The sequence below is a fragment of the Acanthamoeba castellanii genome (genome assembly GCF_000313135.1).
Source record: "Acanthamoeba castellanii str. Neff unplaced genomic scaffold scf7180000082992, whole genome shotgun sequence".
In the NCBI taxonomy this organism is placed as follows: domain Eukaryota; phylum Discosea; order Longamoebia; family Acanthamoebidae; genus Acanthamoeba; species Acanthamoeba castellanii.
In genome coordinates, this window is record NW_004457496.1 from 1 (window position 1) to 22243 (window position 22243).

Sequence of the window (22243 nt, forward strand, 5' to 3'; positions counted from 1 at the left end):
GCACCCTGCACGCACACGTAAGACACGCGTCGTTGGTCGTGTCGTGTCGTTGGTCGTGTGTCGTGTCGTGTGTCGCGTACCGGAATGCGACTTGCGGCAGTTGCTGCATGCTCGCTTGACCTGCTTTCTCTTCGGTCGTTTCTGTTGCATTGCTCGGTCAGCTAACCGCACACACGGCACACAGCACGACACGTGCCACCGCACACACGGCACACACGGCACGACACGCACGCAACGTGTGATGGTGGATAGAAGCGCACCTGCTTGGTGGGGAGCACGATGCCGGAGGGCGGGGCGCCGAGGTCGCCGCCGGTGCCGCCGAGGGCCTGTGTGTGGAGGAGCGCGGTTGCGCCGGCTTCGTCTCCGGGGCCGCTCATTGCCGTTGTTGGGTTGTTGGTTGTGGCTCTGCCGAGAGAGATGCAAACATTTGAATCAATTAATGTCTGATTATATTGAAATAAATCGTTGTCTTTCTTGGTTGTCTCCTCTCTCTCCTCAACCAAGATGCACGCCCTCGTGTGCATTGATCCATTCCATTCCATTCCATCCAATCTCTCTACAAAAACAGAGAAGCAGCCGAGAGCAGAAGCACGAAGCAAGAGAGGATCTAGATGGCAAGCAAGAGCGAGTAAAGAGAAGAGCACACATAAGCTTGGGTGGGGGAGGGTCAGCTGCAACGCGCTACCTTTTGCTTCTTCTCGAGAAGTTGCCGGCGGATGGTGGTTGGCCACCTGACAAAAATAAAAGATGAAGGTAGCAGAAAAAACAAAAAGAGAGATGAAGGGATGAAGAGAAGCAAGCTGGAGTTGCTGCAGAGAGTTTGTGAGAGCCTGGTGGGAGAGGAGAGGCTTGCCAAGGGCTGTCTGTCAAATCCAATGGGGGGGGGCAGTTGGAGAGGAAATGAAGGTTGGAGAAAAAAATGGAGAGGCAAGGCTGCGAAGGGGGGGGGGCGTGAAAAAGGACGAAAAATGGCGTAAATGTCGCTGCGAATGCCGTGCGGGCTGTTCTGCAGATCACACTGTTTTGTGCCAAACGGTCACTGCAAAGCTGGTGGTCCTGTCCTTGCTGTAACTCTGATCATTGATCTGAGGGTGTTGTTCAACCCACCCACCCAGGAGTGTTGTAGTTGTGCTCCACCACCACCACATCAGCATCAGCTGTTGTCATTCAGTTGTTTGTTTGTTTGAGGGGCAAAATAGGGCAGATAAATAACATAAAACAGGGAGGGGACTCAAGAACAAGGGCAGCGCCTTGCCTCAGAGCCTTTCAACAGAGACGCCCAGCTTGGCCAACATCTCCATCACCAGCGCCTGTGCACACGAGATGGGCAGAAAAAAAGATGATCAGATCTTTGGTGTGTCGCCTCTTTTGATGGAGATTCATGTGAGGTACCTGATCTTGTCGGGTGGTGGCCTTGGGGAGAATGCTCTGCAGCAGCTGCACGTCCTTCTGCTCGAATGCCACTTGGGCCGCCTCGCGAATTGCGTTCACCTGCACAGTTCACACGCGCGCACAGGTGCAACCAATGTGTGCCGCACGTCAGTCCACTTCCCTGGTACCACACACGCACACACGCACACATGCACACACGCACACACGCGGATGGGGGGGGGGCAGGGCGTTACCAGGAGGAACATCTGCACTCGCTCGGCTGAGTCGGAGAGCATGGCGATGTACTTGGCCGCCTCGTCCATCGCGCCCTGCTCGATACACACCTCCGCAAATGGCTTTGTCACAACACGACACGACACATGCGGCACACGACCAACGACACGACACGACACGACACACGCGGCACGAAACGACACACAGCACACGGTCAGCACCGGGACGTGGATGGAGGAGCGGACGGTGGTGGCGGCGGCGGCGGAGGAGGGGCGTACCCGGAAGCCGATGGGCGACTTCTTGGACTTGGCGAACTGCTCGAGGGTGGCCCAGTCCCGCGCCGTCGACAGCGCTCGCACCGCCACCCACCAGAAGCGCTTGTCCGGCACCTGCGCAGCGCCGCCGCCACCAACACCGCCGGCGTCAGCCGCCACCTTAACTCTGTCACAGCGCGCAGCCACCTTAACAACCAACGTGCCTTGAAGTCGGACTTGATCTTCTGGGCGCGCTTGAGGTTGCGGGAGGCGATGAGGCGGAAGAGGGTGTCGGTGAGGGACCCGCCCACGAAGTCGCGCTCGCCCGTCTCCGACTCCAGCTCCTTCTGCACCAGCAGCAGCCGGATCTCCGTCTCCGTCGCCTGTGACCACCGTGAGCCTGGGTGTCGTGTGCGTGTGCGGTCGTGTCGTGTCGCGTGTGTCGCGAGGAAATCCAAGTGGGCACCTTGGACGCGAACAGGTCACCGGTGTCCTTGTACAGGTTGAGGGCAATCTGCAGCCCACGCACTCGCTTCTCCAACTCCTACTCGCCACGACACACACACACACGCACGCACACACGCACACGCACACGCACACACGCACACGCACTCGATCAAAACCATGTTGCGGTGTAGGGGGGGGGAGCGCGCGCGAGGCGTACGGCGTGCTGGTAGGCCTCGATCACGGCGACGTGGGCCGACTGGTTGGGCATGCCGGCCTGGTAGTAGATGTCCTTCAGCAGGTCCAGGTCCTGCTGCTTGCAGTAGGCGACGAGCAGGTCGACGGCGCCCTTGCGCGAGCGGATGATCTTGAAGAAGTCGGCTCCGCTGCGCGAGCGCCTGATGTGCAGCAGCACCAGGTACACTGCAGCGAAGCCACCACCACACAGCGCGTGCCATCAGACGACACACGACATGCACCACCGCACACGCAGACGGCACGCAAGACAGGGAGTGAAGAGTGAGAGTCGCGAACCCAGGTCGGTGTCGCCAGAGTCGAGGGCTTTGGAGAGGGCGTTTTCGTCCTCGCCCATGTGCAGCAGGAGCGGCACCTGCGCCGACGCGCGCGGCTCGTACTCGAGCAACTACGCACGCGCGCGGCATGAGTTCAGTTCTTGGCAAGAATCACGCACGGCACACAACACGACACGCACGGCACACGACACGACACGCACGACACGTACGCGAGTGGCGAGGTCGGGACGGCGGGCCTTGTAGGCGGCGGAGGCGATGTCGGCGTAGGGCACGCCCGGCACCCCGGCGAGCTTGGACACCACCTGCTCCAGGATCTCCCGCTCTGGCGCTTCCGTGCGCACCTGGCCGACCGCCATCGACGATCGTCGATCAGCCGCCCACACCGCACACGCACACGCACCACCGCACGCGACACGACACGCGCACCACCGCACGCGAGGCGACACGCACCTTGCGGCTGGCCCAGTGGATGAGGATACTATCGCGCTTGAGCTTGAGGAAGCCCGCGATGGCGTCGGCCAGCGGATGCAGGTGCCGATTCACGAGCCGCTCGATCAGCGCCTCCGGACCCAGCATGTCGTACCTGCGCGACCGCACACGCCACACACCACACGCGCAGTGTCGTGTGAGGTGTGTGTCGTGTGTGTCGTGTGTGTCGTGTGTGTCGTGTGTGTCGTGTGTGTCGTGTGTGTGGCGCGAGGGCGTACTGGAGGAATGTGAGGGGCATGCCGATGTCGGACTGTCGGACGTTGTTGATGACGTGGAGGGCCTTGCACATCTCCACCAACCGCTCCGCGCGGAAGCCCTCCGCGAACCCCTTGCCGAACTCGGCGGCCTGCAACAGCCAACGTGTTTACAGCACACGGTGAGCACAGAAGGGCCGCGCGGCGAGTGTGGCGTGTGCGGAGTGCGCGGCGCGGCGTACTTCGAGAAGCCGTCGCTGGAGCGCCGGAGAGAATTCGTGCCCGGCGGCTTCAATGCAGCCGTCGACGGCCTCCACCAGCTCCGCTTTGATCATCCTGCGGTGGGGTGAGTACCGCACTCACACGCACACACGACACGACACGACACGCACGTGGAACATGACTCACGCACACGCACACACGCGTACGTACTTGACGTTTTCGTAGGCGCGAGGCGAGCCGCGTTTGTAGTGCGCGAGGGCGTCGTAGAGCAGCGCGGACGGCGCTTCCGATCCGATCTTGAACACGTCTTCCACCGCCGCTGTTGGCACCACGCGTGTGTGTCGTGTGTGTCGTGTGTGTCAGGTATGTGTCGTGTGTGTGTGTGTGTGTGTGTGTGTGTCATGGTACGCGTGTGCGGTCTCGTACCGGGCACTTTCTGGAGAAACTCGCATTTAGTGGCGGAGAAGATACGGAGGCCGTCGGGGTCGGGCAGCAGCGAAAGGCCCGGCTCCGCATACGAGTACTTGATCCAATGGCCGTTGGGTCCCACCATCAGCAGACCCACCGTCGGCCAATACATCACCTGGCACGCCCACCACGTCATGTCGTGTTGCGTGTGCGTCGTGTGTCGTGTGTCGTGTGTCGTGTCGTGCGAGACGGGTTGGAGGCGGTACCACTGAGTCGGCTCCGCACCACTCGACCTGGCTGGGCGGCACCTTGGAGCCGGTGCCGAACTCGGACAGGCTCTTCGAGAAGTCGGCCGACACGACCCACAGCGTACCTGCGCGCGCCGCACCGAGCGTCAGCTCAGCTCAGCTCAGTTCTGGGCACCCGCCATTGGCGCAACGCCACGAGAAGAAGGCGAAGAAGAAGAAGACAAAGAAGTGGCGCGGCGGGCGGCGGTACCGGCTTCGGTGAAGCAGGCGATCAGTTTGCCGTTGCGCGAGACGGTCATGCGCACGAACGGTCCGTTTTGCAACAGCTGACGAAAGCCGGACATCGATCAGGAAACCATGTACGATGCGTGTGTCGTGTCGTGTCGTGTCGTGTCGTGTCGTGTCGTGTCGTGTCGTGTCGTGTCGTGTCGTGTCGTGTCGTGTCAACTCAGTATTGGGCAGTACCAGATCCTTGACGTGCTCGTGGGTGACCAGGAGTACGGTTCCGGTGGCGGTGGCCAGCAGCACCTCGACGCCCTTCGACAGCGACACGTCGGGTCCGATAACGCACCACGTCACCGGCGCACTCTCCAGGCCTGAGATCGCAAGTGTCACCGTGTGTGTGTGGTGTGTGTGTGGCGTGCGTGCGTGTGTGTGTGTGTGTGTGTGTGTGTGTCGTGTGTGTGTTGGTTCAGAGCGCTGAGACGACGAGAGACAAGAGGCGAGGCGCACGGGCATCGGGGAGAGGTCGGATCTTGGGGTCGGCGAGGTTCATGACGGCGAACAGGCGCAACGCTTTCGAGAGAACCACGAAACCCGTGCCCCAGAACAACGCGTCCTAGTCCCCCCCCCCAATGTTGGTCCGCATCGCACACGCACACGCACCACCGCACACGACACGGCGTGCAACAATCGATCGATCGATCGATCGTTGGAGGATTGTGCGCACCTGGATCTCACCGCATTCCGGCCCCACGCTCCAGGCGGAGACGTTCTCGCCCTGTACATTGTAGATCATCACTGCACCCGACCTGTAGCGGAGTGCCCATGTTGTGGTGGCCGATCGCGGGACACAATACATCGCGGACTCACCGTGTGAGCAGGTGTGTGTGGTGTGTGTGGTGTGTGTGTGGTGTGTGTGGTGTGTGGTGTGCGTGTGTGTCACAACGAGGTGGAGAAGGTGCACACGCACTCGAAGATGCAGACGAGCTTCTCATCGGCTGTCCAGCCCAAACGCACCACGCGACCCTTTTGGCTGTCCCACTGGGCGCGCACAGGTCAAGCCGTGAGCGAGCGAGCGAGCGAGGCTTGAGTAGAGCAAAGTATAGGTGGAGGATGGGTCATGGCGGTGGCGGTACAGCGAAGGATTTGATGAGCACGCCGGAGGAGGTGTAGATGTGGGTCTGCGACTTGAGCGATTCGGTGTTGGCGAGCAGCACGATCTTCCTTTCGTCCCTCGCCACCGCTGCGCAGACGTAGCAAAAGAAATCATAAATAAATAATAATTAATATTACAATAAAATAAATATGATTTGTTTTTGTGTGCGGTCAGAGGGTGAACGCACCGAGGGCTCCGCCGCAAGGCGCGCCGGTGACGACGTGCTTGGAGAGGTCCACTTCCCAATTCAAATCGTACAGCTCCCTCTTTCTGAGAGCCCAACATTTTTAAGTATAAATAATAAGATTACTTGCTAATTCAATTAAAAACGCATAAAAATGAATAAGAAATAATAGAAAAGATCATCCAGGCCGGTGCAGCATAGAGATGCTTAATGCGCTTGTAAGAGGGGGTACCGGTAGTTGCGATCGCCGAGGGGCTTCCAGAGGGTGGTAGGATGAGGCTCTGAGAGCAGGGCATCCTCTTCCGCCTTCTCCTGCTCCTTCGTCGCCGAGGCCAAGGCCAGCGACGTCTTAGTGTTGAACATTGTTGTCGCCCGCAATCCAAGCGGCAACTCAAACCCAATCTTTTGATCGTCTCTCTTTTCTCACACCATTTCTTTGTCGACCGCCTCACCAAAACGTCCTTTCACCCAAGAAGCTGGGTGGCACAAGTGTGCAAGTAGTGCAAGCAAGCCTGACATCCACAGCTTGTGGCAGTCCAGTGTGTGGGACCTTCTTCACCTTGGTGGTGCTTGTACTCAAGAATACAGTCCTGCTCACCTACAACATGTACCAGCCTCATTACCTCAAAGGACCCACCTGCAGCCACCCTGTCACCACCATGAATGGCTTTCTACTTTAAGTGCATCTGCCAAGGGCTCAAGATGGAGTAGCCTTTCACAGGTGTCTCTTGCAGCCTGTCTCCCAAGCCTCTCGCACCATCAACTCTATCATCATTAGGATTAAAATTAATAAAATAATAATTTCCCAAAGAAAACGGGAAGCAGGATTCGTTTGTTGTCGACAAAGTAAGAAGCGAGGGCAGCTTCGGTTCTTGGTCGGCGCACTGAGAGAGACGAAGAAGCGGCAAGAGGAGGCGACCCTTTTATATTCTCCATCCATTTTCATCTTCTCCCCTTCTTGAGCGACCGTTCAGGTAGGGCGCCCCGCTGCTCTCTTTTTAAATCTCTCTCCGCATTTTTCCGTTACGATTATCGAAGCGCTGAAATTCTTCATCATGCTGACGTGCAACCTTTGCAATTCGCCCAGATACATATAAAATGAAGCCCGTTAACTTCTCGAAGGACGAGACCAAGCAGTTCTGGCTCGTATCGGTGCCCAATTCGGAGGTGGGTCCGCATGGCTTCGAGCAATTGCGGTCGGCCGTGGGTGGGGCGGGTGTCGTGTCCAAATTCAAGATCCCCTCTCTCCGAGTCGGCTCCCTCGATTCGCTCCTGGCCCTCAGCGAGGACCTGGGCCGCAAGGACCAGTTCTTCGAAGGCGTAGTGAACAAAATCGCGCGTCAGCTGCGCGACCTCTACACCGACCCTGAGACTGGCAACAACGAGGGTCCTGGCGCGGGCGAGAGGATTCTTGCCGTTAACAACAGTACGTTGACCCCACAAGAGCTCCCATTCTGTGCATTTTGCGTCAAGCTACACAAATTCAGAACAATTGGGCAAATTGCAATTCGCTTGATTTTGCGCATGCGGCTTTTTGCCATCACATTTTCAAGATCACACAATAACCACGTTTGGGGGCCACTGTGTGCAGTTGGTCTGGATTCCTACCTTTCGACGTTTGAGTGGGATGAGGCTAAGTACAAGCTCACCAGCCCGCTCAAGGACGTCATCGACGCCGTCTCCACCGTGCGTCTCTCCTCCCCCACCCCTTTCCCCTCCTCTTCTGCAACGCGTCGCGTTACGGGCTGCGCGTGCTTGTGCATGCACGCCTGTGAGTTCGAGTGAACTGATGAAAGCGCGCGTCCGCACGCATTCAGACCATGACCAAGATCGACGAGGAGCTCAGGACCAAGTCCGCCTCCTTCCAGTCTGTCACCCAGGCCATCGCCGCCGAGAAGAAGAAGGCCACGTACGTGCGCTGCCAGCCGGCTGTTGTGCGACGTGCCCACGCGAAGAGGGGGCTCAGAGCTGACCTGGTCATCCGTGTTATTATTATTATTGTTGCCCCGTGCAGTGGTAACTTGATGGTGCGCGATCTGTCCGATCTGATCAAGCCCGAAGATGCCATCGACACCGACTACCTCACCACGCTTTTCGTCGTCGTCAACAAGTAACGCCCCCTTTCCTCTTTCTCTTCTTCTTCTTCTTTCTATCTAGCTACGCGTACATTTGGTAACACTGCCTTTTTTGCCGTTGACCTTAGGGCCGGCGCCAAGGAGTGGCTCGATGAGTACGAGACCATTGTCAGCGACGTCGTCCCGCGCTCTTCCGAGTACGCCCTCGGCCCTGTCGTGTGTGTGTGTGTGTGTGTGTGTTCACCTCCTAACCTTGTTTTCTTTGGGCGGCTAGTCTCCTCTACTCTGACAGCGAGTTCAACCTCTACAACGTCATCCTTTTCAAGAAGATGGCGGACGACTTCAAGACACAGGCTCGCAAGAAGAAGTACGTTATCTACTACACCGGCCGGGCCTGTGTGCACACGCCCCCCCCCACTTTTTGGTGCTCACCGTGGTTTCCCCTCTACCCTGTGCTTCTTCAGGTGGACCGTGCGTGAATACAAGTTCGACGCCAAGGCCGTGGAAGCCGGCAAGGAGGACCTCAAGAAGTTCGAAAGCAAGCGTGTCAAGCAGAAGGTAGCGGTTCTTTCTCGTCTTGTTGATCGCCAGTGTGAGGTGAGGTGAGATGAGGTGATCGGGAATCTTACCCATCGCGTGATCACGACCGTTTCATCACAACAGAACAGCTTGATCAGGTGGTGCAGGCTCAACTTCGCCGAGGCCTTCACCAGCTGGGTGCACCTCAAGGCCATCCGCACCTTTATTGAAGCAGGTACACGCATCCCACACACGCATCGCACACACCACGACACGACACGACACTCACCATAAACCCGTCAACTATCGCAGTTTTGAGGTTTGGTTTGCCGGCCGAGTACACGTCGGCGGTGATCGAGCCGGGCAGGAGCTCGGAGAACAAGCTGAGGAAGACGCTCGACAGCCTCTACGCCAAGCTCGGGTCCTCGTACATCGACGGCGGCGACGAGGTGGACGCCGCCTCGCTCCTGGCCGGCGTGTCGGACAAGTTCTACCCCTACGTGTGGTCCAAGATGTCCATCGCCACCAGCGCGCAGTAAGGCCGTGTGGACATGAACACGCCCCCCCCCTCCCTCTCCCTTCTCCCCGCTACTCACGTCGTAACGACGGTCGTGTGTGTTCTCTCTCGCTCTACGCGCGTAGAATCCCTTTGTGAAGATTAATCTAAACCTACATGCCAAAAAACAGCTCGTGTGAAGATGGAGAGAGAGGGGGAAGGGATACCAAGTACTACGAAAAAGTAAAGAAAGATGGGGATCAGATGATTCACACAAAAACGAAAAAACTAAATAGAAAATAAATAATATAAACAGAAAAAAGTAATCGAGTAGAGGAGGGAAGATGTCGAGTAGGCAGACGAAGAGGGCGCTGGCAAAGGACAGGGATCTGCTGCTGCAGGCTGCCGCCGCCACGGTGGAGGAAGAGGAAGATGAGGAAGAAGAGGAAGTGGAATCTCAACCTAAGCGCGGCGGTTTCGTCAATCCATTTGATCTCGTGCGTGGCCCGCTTTGCTTGTGCTGCTGAGCAGAAGGATTTAATTGATTTTAGGCAGCACCGGCAAAGCTAATGAATTCTGATAATTGATTATTGGGTGAACAGTTGAATGAAGGCGAGGGTGGAGACGGCGACGAGGAGGAGCAAGAGGAAGAAGATGGTGGAGACAAGGAGGAAGCGGCAGAGGAGCTTCCGCAGCAGCAGGCGCGCGGCAAGGGCAGGAAGAACAAGAAGGGCGCCGCGGCGACCGAGCAGAAGCGCGGTGGCGGCAAGGGCAAGGCCAAAGCGGGTCGAGCCCGGAACAAGGGCAAGAAGAAGGCCGAGGACATCGACACCCTTCTCCAACAGTGCGCAACGCCATCCGCCCACCATCTCCCCACGATCCGCCATAACGTGTGTGTCGTGTGTTGTGTGCCGTGTGTGTTGTGTGTGTCGTGTCGTGTCGTGTCGTGTGTGTCGTGTGTGCGCGTAGGTTCGCGATTAAGGACGCGCAGGGCGGAGCTGCTGGTGCCGGCGGAGAGAAGAGCGGCGACGGTGGTGAAGGTGCGGAGGAGGACGCGCTCCTGTACCTCTCGGCCAAGTTCATGAACGCCGAGGCCGAGCTCTGCCGCCTCTTTGGCGCCAAGACCGTACCACTCCCATCCACCCCCACCCGCCACCATGCGATGCCCTGTGCGGCCGCCAGGGCTTAACGTGTCGACATGTTGTGTTTGTGCGAAACGCAGGTAGCCGCGCAGCGCAAGGAGAGCTCCAGCTCGAAGATCAAGACCAAGGCCATGCTCATGCAACCCAACGCCAATTGTACACGGCCCGCCGCTCGCGCTTCGTTGTTGTGTCCATCACCGACCGCTCGCTCAACCCACGAGTCACGCACACGCACGCACGCACGCACACACCGCACACACGCACACGCCTACGCGCACAGGGCCACGCTTCTCGGCCGATGGCGTGTCGATGGAGCTCCTCGATTCGGTGAACGGCATCAACTACTTCGGGATCCAGTGGTCGGGCCAGTACAACAAGATCATGGAGCAGGTGACGCTCGCCGCCTCCCTCGACCTCCTTTGCCTCGCTCTAGCGCACACCCCAATCGACTCAATCGTGTGCGGTGGTGCGTGTGCGTGTGCGATTGCAGTACTTTGAGTGTGTGGAAAGCGGTGATCCGAACACGATCGCGCAGCTGCTCCAGTACCACCCCTACCACGTCGACGCCCTCGTGCAGCTCGCCGAGGTGTGCAAGCACACGGGCGAACTGGAGACGGCGACCGAGTTGGTCGAGCGCGCCGTGTTCTGCTTCGAGTCCGTGTGGCACCCCCTCTTCGTGCCCTCCCTCTTCCGCGGCAACGCCCGCTTCCTCTTTTCCCACGAGCCCAACCGGTACTCTCCTCCCCTTCCCCCCCGTCATCGTTTCTACACTTCTGATCTCACGTGTGTTGCGTGTCGTGTCGTGTTGCCAGGGCTTTCTTTTTGGCTCTTTTCAACTATGCGTTGATGCTGGGCACGCGAGGCTGCAGCAGGTACCGCACACACACACGCGCGCCTTCGCACGTGCTGGGCACGTACTGACGATTGTGATGGTGGCTTACCCCATCCAGAACGGCGCTCGAGTACTGCAAGCTTCTTCTCACACTCGACCCGTCGGATCCGTTTGCGGTGCACCTCGTGGTGGACTACTTCGCCCTGCGTGCCAAGGAGTTTCCCTACGTGCTCCGCTTCGCCAGGGAGTACAACGCCCAAGGTAAAACTACACACGACACGACACGACCAACGACACGGCACGACCAACGGCATGACACGACACGACACGACACGACATCGAACGGATGAAGTTATGCGGGCTGACTTGGGTGCGACGGGGGCGCAGATCGGGCGGCGCGCGGGTCGTCGCAGCCCAAGGCCAAGACGGACCTGGCCTACGGCTTCGGACCCATGTTCGATCTGCCCAACTTCGCCTTCTCGGTCCCGCTGGCCAAGTTCTTCCTCGAGGGCGAGGGCGACCACGCGGAGAGCGCCGAGTGGCTCGAGCGCGCGCTGCTGCTCTACCCCATGATGCTCAAGCCGCTCCTCGCCAAGTGCAACGTGCGTCTGAGCGAAAAGTACGCACATCCAAACCACACACACGACACACACACACACGACACACACGACACACACACACACACACACACACACGACACACACACACCGCACACATCTGTTTGCGGTGAGCTTACGATTTACGCGCGCCAGGGACCGGTTTGGGACGTGGGAGGAGCTGGTGGGCCACCGGTACTTCTCGGCGCCCTTTGCCTTCACGCAGCGCTACCTCATCCCGCTCTACCTCTCCCGGGCGCACATCATGTGGAAGACGCCCCAGGTCCGTGCAGCCCCGTGGACCCACCCGTGTCACCCGGCGAGGCACTAACCCACACGGCGCGTGACGTGTGTGTGTGGTGTGGTGTGTGTCGTGTGTGTGTGTGTGTGTGTCGTGCGTGCGTGCGTGTCATGTGTGTAGGTCCTGTTCTGGCTCAAGGGCGTGTGCAAGCGCGTTCTGACACGGGTCGATGCCAGTGACGACATCGTGTACACGATGGCCGACATCCGCGCCCAGCCGCTCTACCCGTCGTCCCTGGCCGGCGTGCACCGGCATGTCCTCCTCTCTGGTACGGAGGCGCCGTGGCCATCGTGTTGTGCGTGTCGTGTTGTGTGCGGTGGTGCGTGTGTCGCTCAACCCAAGGACTGCCCTGCGCAGAGCTGCCGGAGTCGATTCGAGATCTGCCGCCGGACGCGCCGCGCACGTTCGAGCTGTACGACGCCAGCGGCACCGTGGTGGCCCTTTCCCGAGCCCGCCGCCAGCGCCAGCAGCAGACAGCCGCCCAGGGTGGCGCCGCCGAGGGTCTCTTCGGCGACAACCCGCTCGCCATGTTCCTCGTACGTCTTCTTGCCACAGTGGTGTTGGTCTTCTAGATGACGATGATGTTGACGCTGACCGTGACGATGGTGGTGACGATGAACCAGAGCACGTTGATGCCGTTCATGCCGCTGCCTGGCGAAGCTGGCGCGGGTGCCGGCCCGGGCGGCGCGCCGCCACCGGCGGGAGGCGCAGCGGCCAACGAGTGGGTGCGGAATCTGCTGCAGTACCTCGGACGCCAGCCCGACGGCGGCGCTCCCGACGGCGGCGCTCCCGACGGCGACGCGAGCGACAGCGACGATGGCGAGACCGACGGCCATTGAAGTTGTTGTCTTCGTCAGTTCGGCTAAATTAATTTCGAGTGCCTTGGAACGACCGCTGCACTCGTTCCTCGGCGAGGATTTAATTTAGAAATTTTAAGGCTTACGTGGCACGGACCAATCGGAATTAGTGTCGACAGATAGAAACGGCTGCACAGAAAAGAGAAAAGATTGCCAAAACAACAACTCACATCAACTCGGCGCCTTGGAACGAGTGCAGCTTGTGCGGCAAATTAGAGACGAGAATTGGGAAGGCGATTCGAGCTCGAGCGTGCGATTGGTCGAGCCACCACCTTCCTTTGCGTTGGGCGATTCGACAGAGATAGAGATCGATCAGCATCCTCGATAGCAACGAGGAACGATTTTCGTAGACGATACATTTTCGACATTTTTGACAGCCAGTTGCTGGCAGAGTGCTGAGCAATCGAGATGGAAGTGGAAGATGAAGCGGCGGCAACCGCCAAAGCCAGTGTTGACGCTGGGTACGCGGCGCGCCCGATCTCTTGCGAGAGATTGCTCAGAGATGAGATCTTTCAAGCACAGATGCGTAATGTGCCCTGCCACGGTGATTCTCACATCCATCTCTTGTCTGGTGCGGCATCAGGCCCAAGAAAAGGGGACGCAAGCCCAAGTCAAAGTCCAGATCAAGTGCAGCAATTGAAGGTGCCCATCTTGCCTTCTGCGCTTGCATTCTCTTCGCGAAGCTTGATTGGAGGCCGCTACTCGCTACGCGTGCGTTCGCCGTGTGCGTGTGCGGCTTTCACGCTTACTCGGGTGGTGTCGGCCGACGTGTAGGACTTCCCAAGGGCAAGAGGACGAGAAGGAGCAAGCTGCAGAAGAAGGACAGCGAGTATCTCTACGAGTTCGAGGACACCGACACAGAGGAGGACCAGGCGGCACAGGACACCTCGGGCGACGGAGACCGCAACTACCACGCCAACTCTGACAGTACGTTGTTTGCGTACCTTTCTCTCTTTTCCTGCTACTTGATCCTCTACTACTTCATACCCCTGCTCTACATTCTACATTCTGCACATTCCAATGTGCATTTCGTAGCGTGAGCGCTTCAGTTGGTGTTGGCCTTCGTTGTTGTGATGTTTCTTCTCAGCACGCCTGCACATTCTTCTTCTTCTTCTTCGGGATGAGTGTATCAACTCACCTGCGCTCCACTCTGGACACTCACAGGCGGCAGTGATTCTGATGCATCAACGAAGGAATCTGGCGCGGTGCCCGTCGAGATTGCCGCGCCGCCGCCGCCGCCTCCACCCGCGGCTGCGTCCAGCCCAGCACCAGTCGTCAGTGCTGCAGCCGTCGCTGTAGTGGCCAGCCCCACCGAGTCCAAGTCGCCGTCCGCCACCCACCGGTGCCTTCATTTTTGCCTTCTTCTTCTTCTCTTTTCGTTTTCGCTTTCGTTTGCCTTTGCACGCTCTCTCGCTCAACCGTCGCCGATGATAACAGGTGCAACCAGTGTCATGCCCATAATTCGCTGAAGACCTGCCCGCGTGGCTACTGCTCGTGGTGCTGCAAACACTCGGACGAGGGTCCTTGCACCGCCCACGACAGGAGTACATTCTACTCTCCCTCCCGACATGTGCGCGTGCGCAGTGTTGCGGTTTCACAGCTTCAGCGTGCTAACCGGATGCTGGCCGGATGTAGGCAAGCGGAAGAGGGAATCGCCAGCAGAGGCAACAACGACGACGGTGGCAGCGGCGCCTCCTGCGACAGCGCCGGCGACGGCAAAGGAGACCACCACGACCACCACAGCCACCACAGCCGCGGCTGGAGCCAAACCAACACCTCCTCTGAAGCGAGGGCGGGGCCGGCCTCGGAAGAACCCCTTGCCGCCCGCGCCCGCACCTGCGCCCGCGCCAACAGCCACGGCCTCTCCCGATCCCATTACCACTACCGCGAGCCCCAGCAGCACTGTCGCAGCCGCCCCCTCCACTGCGCCCGCCATTGCGTCTGCGGAGTTGACCACTGCTGCTGGCAGCCCGCGACCCGTTCCCATGGACCTGGAGACTTCTTCCGCCACCCCGGCACCCACCGAGGTACGCACGGGCCGTGTGTTTGTCGACATCAGACCTGTTCACACATTTGCTGATGGTGTTATCGTCATCACCATCCAAAATAACAGGAACCGGCGGCCGTCGGCGCTCAGGGCAAGGCGATCAAGGCGGCAAAGAAACGCGAACTCGACCAAGGTATGTCGTCGTTCGTTAGACAATGAATTGCTGCAACGGCTGAACAGTGCGTTTGGTTGTGTCGCACAGCCGCCGAGCAGGCCAAAGAGGCGAAGAGGCGAAAGATGCAGGAGAAGCGATTCCTGCGGCTCTACCGAAGCCTGCGGCGGATGAACCACGTGGAGGCCAAGCGACGCGACTTGCTCGAGGCCGGCGGCGACCCCAACGAGGGCGTCGTCAACGGCGTTCTGTACAGAAAAGTCAAGCGCTCCGTCATCGACAACATCAACGCCACCCCCGACGGCACCAACGACGAACAACAACAACAACAAGTCACCAATCGGCAACAGCAAAGCAACAATGACGAGGCGGGGCAGGATGACGACGAGGAGGAGCGCTTCTGGGTGGACCGATACGGGTGGCCGCTCGAGGAGGACGTCTACATGGGCACGGACATCGTGGGCGAGTGGGATGCGTGGCGCGACGAGCACCAGCGCCGGGAGGACCAATTGGAGAGCGCCCGACGCGCGGCTGCTGCTGCCACGTCATCATCATCGTCGACATCGACATCATCAACGGCAGAAAGTGCTTCGGCCATATTCGCCCCTCGCCATTTCGGCAACGGCCACCGAAGGGGAAGCGTGCGCGGCGAGAACGGATTCGGTGGTGGGTGGAACGACGATCACTGCGGAGGCGGGCTGGCGGCTTCGTCGGTGTCGTTTGACAACATCAGCGATGACGACAGTGACGACGACGATGACGCCAACGACGACGGCCACGGTCGCCGTGCCAGGTTCGGTGCGCGATCGCTGTCGCTCGACGCCGTTGGTTGCGCAAGCGCGAGAGGCGGAGGCGGTGGTGTGGACAGTGGGGACGAGGGGCACACATACGCGCGCAGCGATAGCAGCCGGCCACGCTTCATGTCGCGCCACGCCGCCAAGATGCGTAAGCGATACCCCATGCTAGCCGAGTACGCACCCCGCACTCTTCACGCGCACGGTCCCGTCGTTGTTATCACGCGCGAAACGCTGAATGCTCACGCACCGCACGTGTCGTGTTGGCGCTGTGGCTGCAGGTGGCGAGCGTCGAGTATGTCGTACGAGGACAAGCGGCAGCTGATGCGCGATATAACGCTGCTCGATGCCGACCACGTGCCCGAACTCCTCAAGATCATATTCCGGCAGATGCCCGACTCCTTTGCCACGGTGCGCGCTTGCGCGTGTGTGCCGTTGTCCCCAAACCATGATCTCATATCGAATGGGGCGGTGCGTGTGATTGTGTGTGTCGTGTGTGTGTCGTGTGTGTGTCGTGTGTGTGTGTGTGTTGATGCAGAGACAGATGCTGGCGCAGACGATAGACATGGACGTCTCCTTCCTGTCGCCCGCCACCCTCTCCCGAGTGGAGGACTACGTCTACACCGTCCTCGGTACCCAACACTTGACTCTCGCACACACCGCACACGCTGTAAAGCAAGCTCACCATTTACTGTTTTTGCCCGAACCAACAGGGAAGCGGCATGGCCAACAGCAGCTGCAGCAGCAGCAACGACGCCGCAGCGCCTCGGTGTCGCTCAACTCGTCGTCCTCGCGTGCGGGTTCCCCGCCCCACACCCCGCTGTCCGCCTCCGGGTCCTCCCTGCGGCGACGGCGCGCCACGAGCAGCGTCGTCAGCATCCAACAGCACGGCAGCGACGACGACTCCTGGCTCAACGACGGCGACGATGTCGACATCAACGTCGATGTCGACAGCAACGACGGCTTTAATCATAATAGCCTCAGCCACAGCAGCACCGGTCACGCGGCCAAGGACGCGGCCGATCGTCATCGACCGCGGCGCGACAGCGTCCTGTCGGCTTCGGCTCCCGTCACGACCACGGCCCATCGATCATCGACGGTGGCCGGCAAGGGCAAGGCCAAGGGCGGCGGACGGACGCGGGGCAGCAGCGGCAAGGCGCGCAAGACCGAGCGCAGCACATCACCGCGTGGCGAGGAGGCACGAGGCCGACGCCGATCGGCATCGACCGACGGCGCCGCCGCCGACGAAGTTGATACGAATCAAACCATCACCACCACGCCGGCCATCGTCATCTCCACCCCGACCGAGGAGGGAGCCACCACCACCACTACTTCTTCATCACCCGCAGGCATCGCCGCCTCCGGCGATGACGTGGCTGCGCCACCGGCGAGCGTGACGTCACCTCCCGGGAGGCGGGGCTCGTCGTCCGGCGGCCGCACCCCGCGCAAGCGAAAGAACAGCAGCACGTCGCCGGCCAAGGCGCCGTCACCGCCGGGCGCGGCCGCAGCAGCTGCCGTCGGGACGGCCACGTCGCCCGGCGACTCGCTGGTGCTGCCGCCCAAACAGCCCAAGCAGGCGTCGCCCACCGTGCGGCCGCGGCGCACGCGCAAGGTGCGGATGTTCGACCCGCACGGCGACAAGGCGGCGCCGCTGCCGAAGCCGCTCCACGCGTGCCTGGAGATCCTGCAGGAGCTCATGGCCCACGAGTACGGCTGGGTCTTCAACACGCCCGTCGACCCGCTCGCCCTCAACATCCCCGACTACTTTGACGTCATCAAGAACCCCATGGACCTCGGCACCATCAAGGTTGTCTTTCCCTCCTCTTTTCTTTTTCGTTTCTTCTTTTTTCTTTCTTCAAGACAAGGACTTGCGTTGACGACGTGTGTGTGTCGTGCGGTGTGTGTCGTGTGGTGCGAACAGACGCAACTGCAGTCGGGCCACTACGAGACGCCGGAGGAGTTTGCGGCGGACGTGCGGCTGGTGTGGAACAACGCGCTGACCTACAACGAGCAGGACAACGAGGTGCACCTGCTGGCCAAGGAGTTCCAGGCGGCCTTCGAGCAGTCCTACGCCTCCGTCCAGGCCGAGTGGGACCGCCACAAGCAGCTCCACCCGACCCCCGCCCGCGCCGCCGCCACCACCACCAAGAATGCCGCCGATGTCGCCGCCGCCACCACGTCGACGACGCCGACGCAAGTCATCGAGGGCGGAGAGACGAAGACAGAGGAGGAGAAGGAAAAGGAGAAGGACGCGATGGAAGAGGAAGAGGCCAACACGACAACGACGATGTCGACGCCAACGACGACGGCGCCGCCCCTGGAAGTCGTCGAGACCGTTGAAACGAAAACGGAACCGGAAGAGAAGCAAGAAGAGGAGGAGGGCATCAAGCAGGAGCTTCCGGCGGAAGAGGAGAAGACCAAAGTCTAATGAAGATTGAAGATCGAAGAAGAGGAGATGAACGAAGATGAGGAGGAGGAGATGAGGGTGACTAGGAGCGTTTGAGGGGAGCGGGAGAGGAGCGGGCGGAGGAGGTGGTGGAGGGGACGACGATGAGGAGGAAGGCGCGGTAGAGGCGGACGAAGGCGTGGAGGAGGCCGAGGGCGCAGTAGAGGGAGGTGACGAGGAGCGGGAGGAAGGGCAGCCGCCCGCCGGCGCCCCACAGCCACGCGTGGAGGCCGCCCCACGACCCGCCGTAGGCCTCCACCGCCGCGAGCCCCGCCAGATAGGCCCCGTCGCCCGTCCACCAGCCGCCCACCAACCTCTCCTCCGCCGCCGGCTCCGTCCCGCCGCCGCCGCTACGACGTCTGCCCGCACGACAACGATGATGACGATGAAGGTGAAGGTGACGATGACGATGATGGTGAGGAGATGCACAAGTGTACAAACGAAGAGGAATGATGAAGAAGAGGAGGAGGAGGAGGAATGATGATGATGAAGAGGAAGGATGAAGGATGGAGGAGGAAGGGTACCGTTCGGGTGCGCGAGGGGGAGCGTGGATCTGCGGGAGGAGGACCCAGGCGACGAGCGTGTAGGTGCCCACCAGCAGCACCTTGGTCGCGTACTCTGCACCACGTCAAGCAGCAGCAGCAGAAGAAGAAGAGGTGAGGCGGAGGAGAAGAAGAGGTGAGGAAGAGGAAGGAGGGTTGTTTTGATGTACAACATTTGAAATGAACAGTTTTTTTTGTCGTTCGACACGACTGGTGGTGGAGGACCATGGGTGAAGAAGAAGAAGAAGGGAGGGAGGGTAGCGAACCGCGAGGGGTGAAGAGGAGTGGGAAGAGCGAGTAGTGGGCCACGGTCGACGCGAAGAAGAAGGCGTGCGCGTAGTCCCGGTCCATTCCCGCCAACAACCTGCCGCGCGCGTGTCGTGTCGTTTAGTCGTGTCGTGTCGTGTCGTGTCGTGCGTGCCGTGTCGTGTCGTGTCGTGTCGCGTCGCGCATGGGCGGCGTTGTGAGGAGGTGGGGGGGGAGGTGGGGCGTACGTGAGGAGCAGGATGGGCATGAGGACGGCCTTCTCGTGTACGTGCCACGAGAACATGAAGAAGCAGAGCGAGCACTGCACCAGCGCCGCGATGAACACGCGCCCTCCACGCCCGCCGTCCAGCAGCTTCCACAGCAGCGGCTACGCACCCACCCAACACGTTCGCAACACCCCACCCGCACGTGTGGCATGTGTCATGCGTTGTGCGTTGTGCGTGTCGTGTCGTGTCGTGTCGTGTCGTGTCGTGTCGTGTCTGCCGTGAGTGTCGTGTGTCGTGTCGTGCGTACGGTCGAGGCGGCTAGGGTGAGCACGAAGGTGTGGAGGGGCTTGACCACCGGCAGCACGGCGTGCTCGAACTCGCCCACGAGGCCGCCCGTCATCACCCCCACCCCCACGCTCCCCATCCCGAACCGGCGCAACACTGCGCGTTGTGTAAGGGGGGGGGGCGTCAGTCAGTCGCCGGTGTGCGTGTCGTGTGTCGTGTGTCGTGTCGTGTTGCGTGTCGTGTCGTGTGTCGTGTCGTGTCATATGTCGACGGTGTGTTGGCACGTGCGTTGTGCGAGAATTTTGTCGGCCACGTTGTAGAGGGTCCAGAAGTTGGGCGCCCAGTAGGCGTTGCAGAGGCCCCGGCCGAACGGGAACAGACGCGACAGCACCTGCCGGATCTGCACACGCCGCACACACGCAACACGTGAGCCGCACACCACACACGGCACACGACACACACGGGCTTACACACGACACACACGGACGCACGCGCGGCGCACGACACGACACGCGCGGCGCACACACCTGGGAGAGGTAGACAAAGGGGCCGAGCGAGACGGCGACGACCGCGAGGACGACAAGGCCAACTCGAATGAAGCGCAGCGGGCTGAAGCTTCGCGGCTTCTCGCCGGCGCCGTACCACTCGTCGCCCTCCTCCTCCGCGCAGCTTCCCTCCGTATCGCTCTCCGTGTCGCTCCCCGCCAGCGACGGCCGACGCCGGCGGTCGGGCGAGAGGGGGGCGGCAGAGGGGGCGGAGGGGGCGGCAGAGGGGGCGACGGAGGGGGCGACGGAGGGGGCAGCAGAGGGGGCGCAGAAGCAGTAGTTCTTGAGGATGTAGACGAAGTAGACGGGGGCCATGTAGACGAAGATGTGCTTCATGTTCACCACCACCGTGAACAGCGCCGCGCCCACCAGCACCTATGCCACCGCACACGCACACACGCACACACGCACACACGCACACACGCACACACGCACACGTGTGAGTTTCGTGGGGGGGGGAATGGTGTGAGTGGTTGGGAGCGGTACGTGCGAGTGGAGAATGGCGTCGATGGAGAGGAGGAGGAGGCCCATCAGCAGCCCGTTGTACTGGAAGTGCACGTCTGGGTCCACCGCGACGACTCGCAATGAGTGGCACCACACACGACACACACGCCACACGACACGACACGACACGACACACACGACACGCGGCGGATGGTACGATCGACGATGAGGAGGCCCGGGTTGAGGACCACCAGCCCCACGCACACCAACCGCTTCGCCTCGCTCAGCGGAAACAACGTCTGACACAACCTGCATGCGCGTGCGTGTGCGGTGCGTGCGGTGCGTGCGTGTGCGGTGCGTGCGTGTGCGGTGTCAGACGTGTGCGGAGCGCGCGAGCGGTTCGAAGAAAGAGAGTTGGAACCGGAGGGCGCCGGCGAAGAGGACGAGGTCGGTGGCGATGACGGTGAGGCGCTGGAAGAGGACGGCGAGCGGGGAGGCGTAGTTGAGGTGATGGAGCTCGACCATGGCCGGGTCGAACCACACCGCCGCGTGGGCCAGCGCCCACTCGAACCAGGCGAACAGTGGCGGGTAGTCCAGCGTCCACTCCGATGTCGACTGTCAGCCCGCACACGCACACGCACACGCACCACCGCACACAACGATTTTTTAATTAAAAAATTAATTAATAATTAAAAGAATAAAAGAAAGAAAGAATAGGAAATATACCTCGTAGTACCAGTTGGAGAGGGGCAGGGTGTGGGTGATGGCCATCCAATTGCGGTGCACCTCAAAGTCTGTGCTTCGGCTGGCGTGGGCGACACGTCAGCAATTTATTCGCCTTTATTATAAATAAAAAAAAATGGTGGATTAAAAACGTGGGTGGCCCGTACTAGGAGGGGATGAGGAGGAGCTTGAGTGCGGTGGCCATCAGGAACACAGCACGCAGGCGCCCCGCACCCGCGTCGCGGCCCAACACCTCCATCTCCGGCCCAGAAACAACCTATTTTCTTTTTCTTTTTTCTCTCTCTTCCTCTCCCTTTTCTCTCCACTTTTTCCTGCGCAAATCCTGCACGAGGCTCGGGGTTTTCTGGTTACATGGGACAAACACAACGTGTGTGTTGGGGGGACCTCATCCTACATCCTCCCTCAGGCTGGGGCCGGTTTGCATTCTGCCGTGGTAGACCAGGCTGGATTTACCTTGGCTGTTTGGAGCCCAAAACCGAGGGCATTGGTGTGTTCTGGTGTTGTCTCTCTTGGTTGCCCAGGAGGCCAACAGCAAAAAAAAAAAAAAAAAAGGAATTTGGGTTCACAAAAACAAACCGTTTCCCCCTGGCACTCACACAACACACAAAGATGGACGAACTTGATGCTTTGCTTGGCGATTTGGGCAAGGGTACTGACAAAAACAGCCCGTGTTTCATTTTTTTTCCCATTCACACCCAGTTCTTGACTTCATCATCCATCAATCTTCATCACCACTCCTTCCAATGTGCTCCTCATTTAATTATTTCGTCATCGTTGTCATCATCATCACCAACAACACACTAGGCAAGTGGGATTAACGTGGTAGACCCCCCCCCCAATCTTTTTTTCCCCTCCCAGACGTGCGCTTGGCCGGTGCGGCCCCGTCGCACGCCACCGCCGCGCGCATCTCCACAGCCGGCAGAGGCCACCCCGCCGCCGTGCAACTGCGCACCAACGCACCCGCGCCCGCGCCCGTCGCCGCCGGCGGCCGCGGTCGCCCGGCCTCGGGCCTCGAAGACCTCGACTCCCTCATC

At 60.1% G+C, this 22243-nt stretch overlaps 5 protein-coding genes across 5 annotated transcripts; 3 read left to right on the forward strand and 2 right to left on the reverse strand.

Moving 5' to 3' along the window:
* Positions 1–1256: 1256 nt before the first annotated feature.
* On the reverse strand, positions 1257–6322 carry ACA1_298630 (vacuolar protein sorting 16, putative; the record flags this gene model as incomplete). The annotated part of the gene is made up of 24 exons (XM_004340624.1): positions 1257–1310; positions 1393–1491; positions 1626–1727; positions 1884–1994; positions 2040–2046; positions 2067–2242; positions 2326–2403; positions 2524–2726; positions 2838–2946; positions 3046–3177; positions 3287–3419; positions 3544–3671; positions 3762–3855; positions 3952–4060; positions 4168–4324; positions 4416–4522; positions 4648–4723; positions 4863–4993; positions 5130–5235; positions 5347–5428; positions 5590–5660; positions 5756–5862; positions 5963–6045; positions 6192–6322. 24 exons carry the CDS (start codon positions 6320–6322, stop codon positions 1257–1259), a joined length of 2586 nt encoding a protein of 861 aa, XP_004340672.1.
* Positions 6323–7057: 735 nt separating this feature from the next.
* On the forward strand, positions 7058–9092 carry ACA1_298640 (Vtype proton ATPase subunit C, putative; the record flags this gene model as incomplete). The annotated part of the gene is made up of 9 exons (XM_004340625.1): positions 7058–7385; positions 7551–7645; positions 7777–7868; positions 7974–8069; positions 8163–8231; positions 8309–8401; positions 8499–8592; positions 8698–8788; positions 8866–9092. The coding sequence occupies 9 exons, from the start codon at positions 7058–7060 to the stop codon at positions 9090–9092; spliced, it is 1185 nt and encodes a 394-aa protein (XP_004340673.1).
* A 301-nt stretch (positions 9093–9393) lies between these two features.
* ACA1_298650 (uncharacterized protein) lies at positions 9394–12759 on the forward strand (the record flags this gene model as incomplete). The annotated part of the gene is made up of 12 exons (XM_004340626.1): positions 9394–9546; positions 9652–9893; positions 10019–10175; positions 10272–10347; positions 10472–10581; positions 10682–10923; positions 11142–11284; positions 11411–11642; positions 11776–11902; positions 12041–12188; positions 12278–12456; positions 12493–12759. 12 exons carry the CDS (start codon positions 9394–9396, stop codon positions 12757–12759), a joined length of 2076 nt encoding a protein of 691 aa, XP_004340674.1.
* A 426-nt stretch (positions 12760–13185) lies between these two features.
* ACA1_298660 (AT hook motif domain containing protein) lies at positions 13186–18158 on the forward strand (the record flags this gene model as incomplete). Its single annotated transcript, XM_004340627.1, has 12 exons — positions 13186–13238; positions 13361–13419; positions 13552–13704; positions 13942–14119; positions 14215–14321; positions 14413–14804; positions 14891–14957; positions 15027–15906; positions 16012–16141; positions 16269–16355; positions 16479–17447; positions 17652–18158. 12 exons carry the CDS (start codon positions 13186–13188, stop codon positions 18156–18158), a joined length of 3582 nt encoding a protein of 1193 aa, XP_004340675.1.
* A 61-nt stretch (positions 18159–18219) lies between these two features.
* Positions 18220–21447, reverse strand: ACA1_298670 (dolichyl pyrophosphate glc1man9glcnac2 alpha1,3-glucosyltransferase, putative; the record flags this gene model as incomplete). Its single annotated transcript, XM_004340628.1, has 12 exons — positions 18220–18535; positions 18701–18794; positions 18985–19082; positions 19213–19352; positions 19499–19607; positions 19761–19876; positions 20004–20396; positions 20508–20581; positions 20683–20774; positions 20887–21080; positions 21192–21270; positions 21356–21447. The coding sequence occupies 12 exons, from the start codon at positions 21445–21447 to the stop codon at positions 18220–18222; spliced, it is 1797 nt and encodes a 598-aa protein (XP_004340676.1).
* Positions 21448–22243: the final 796 nt, after the last annotated feature.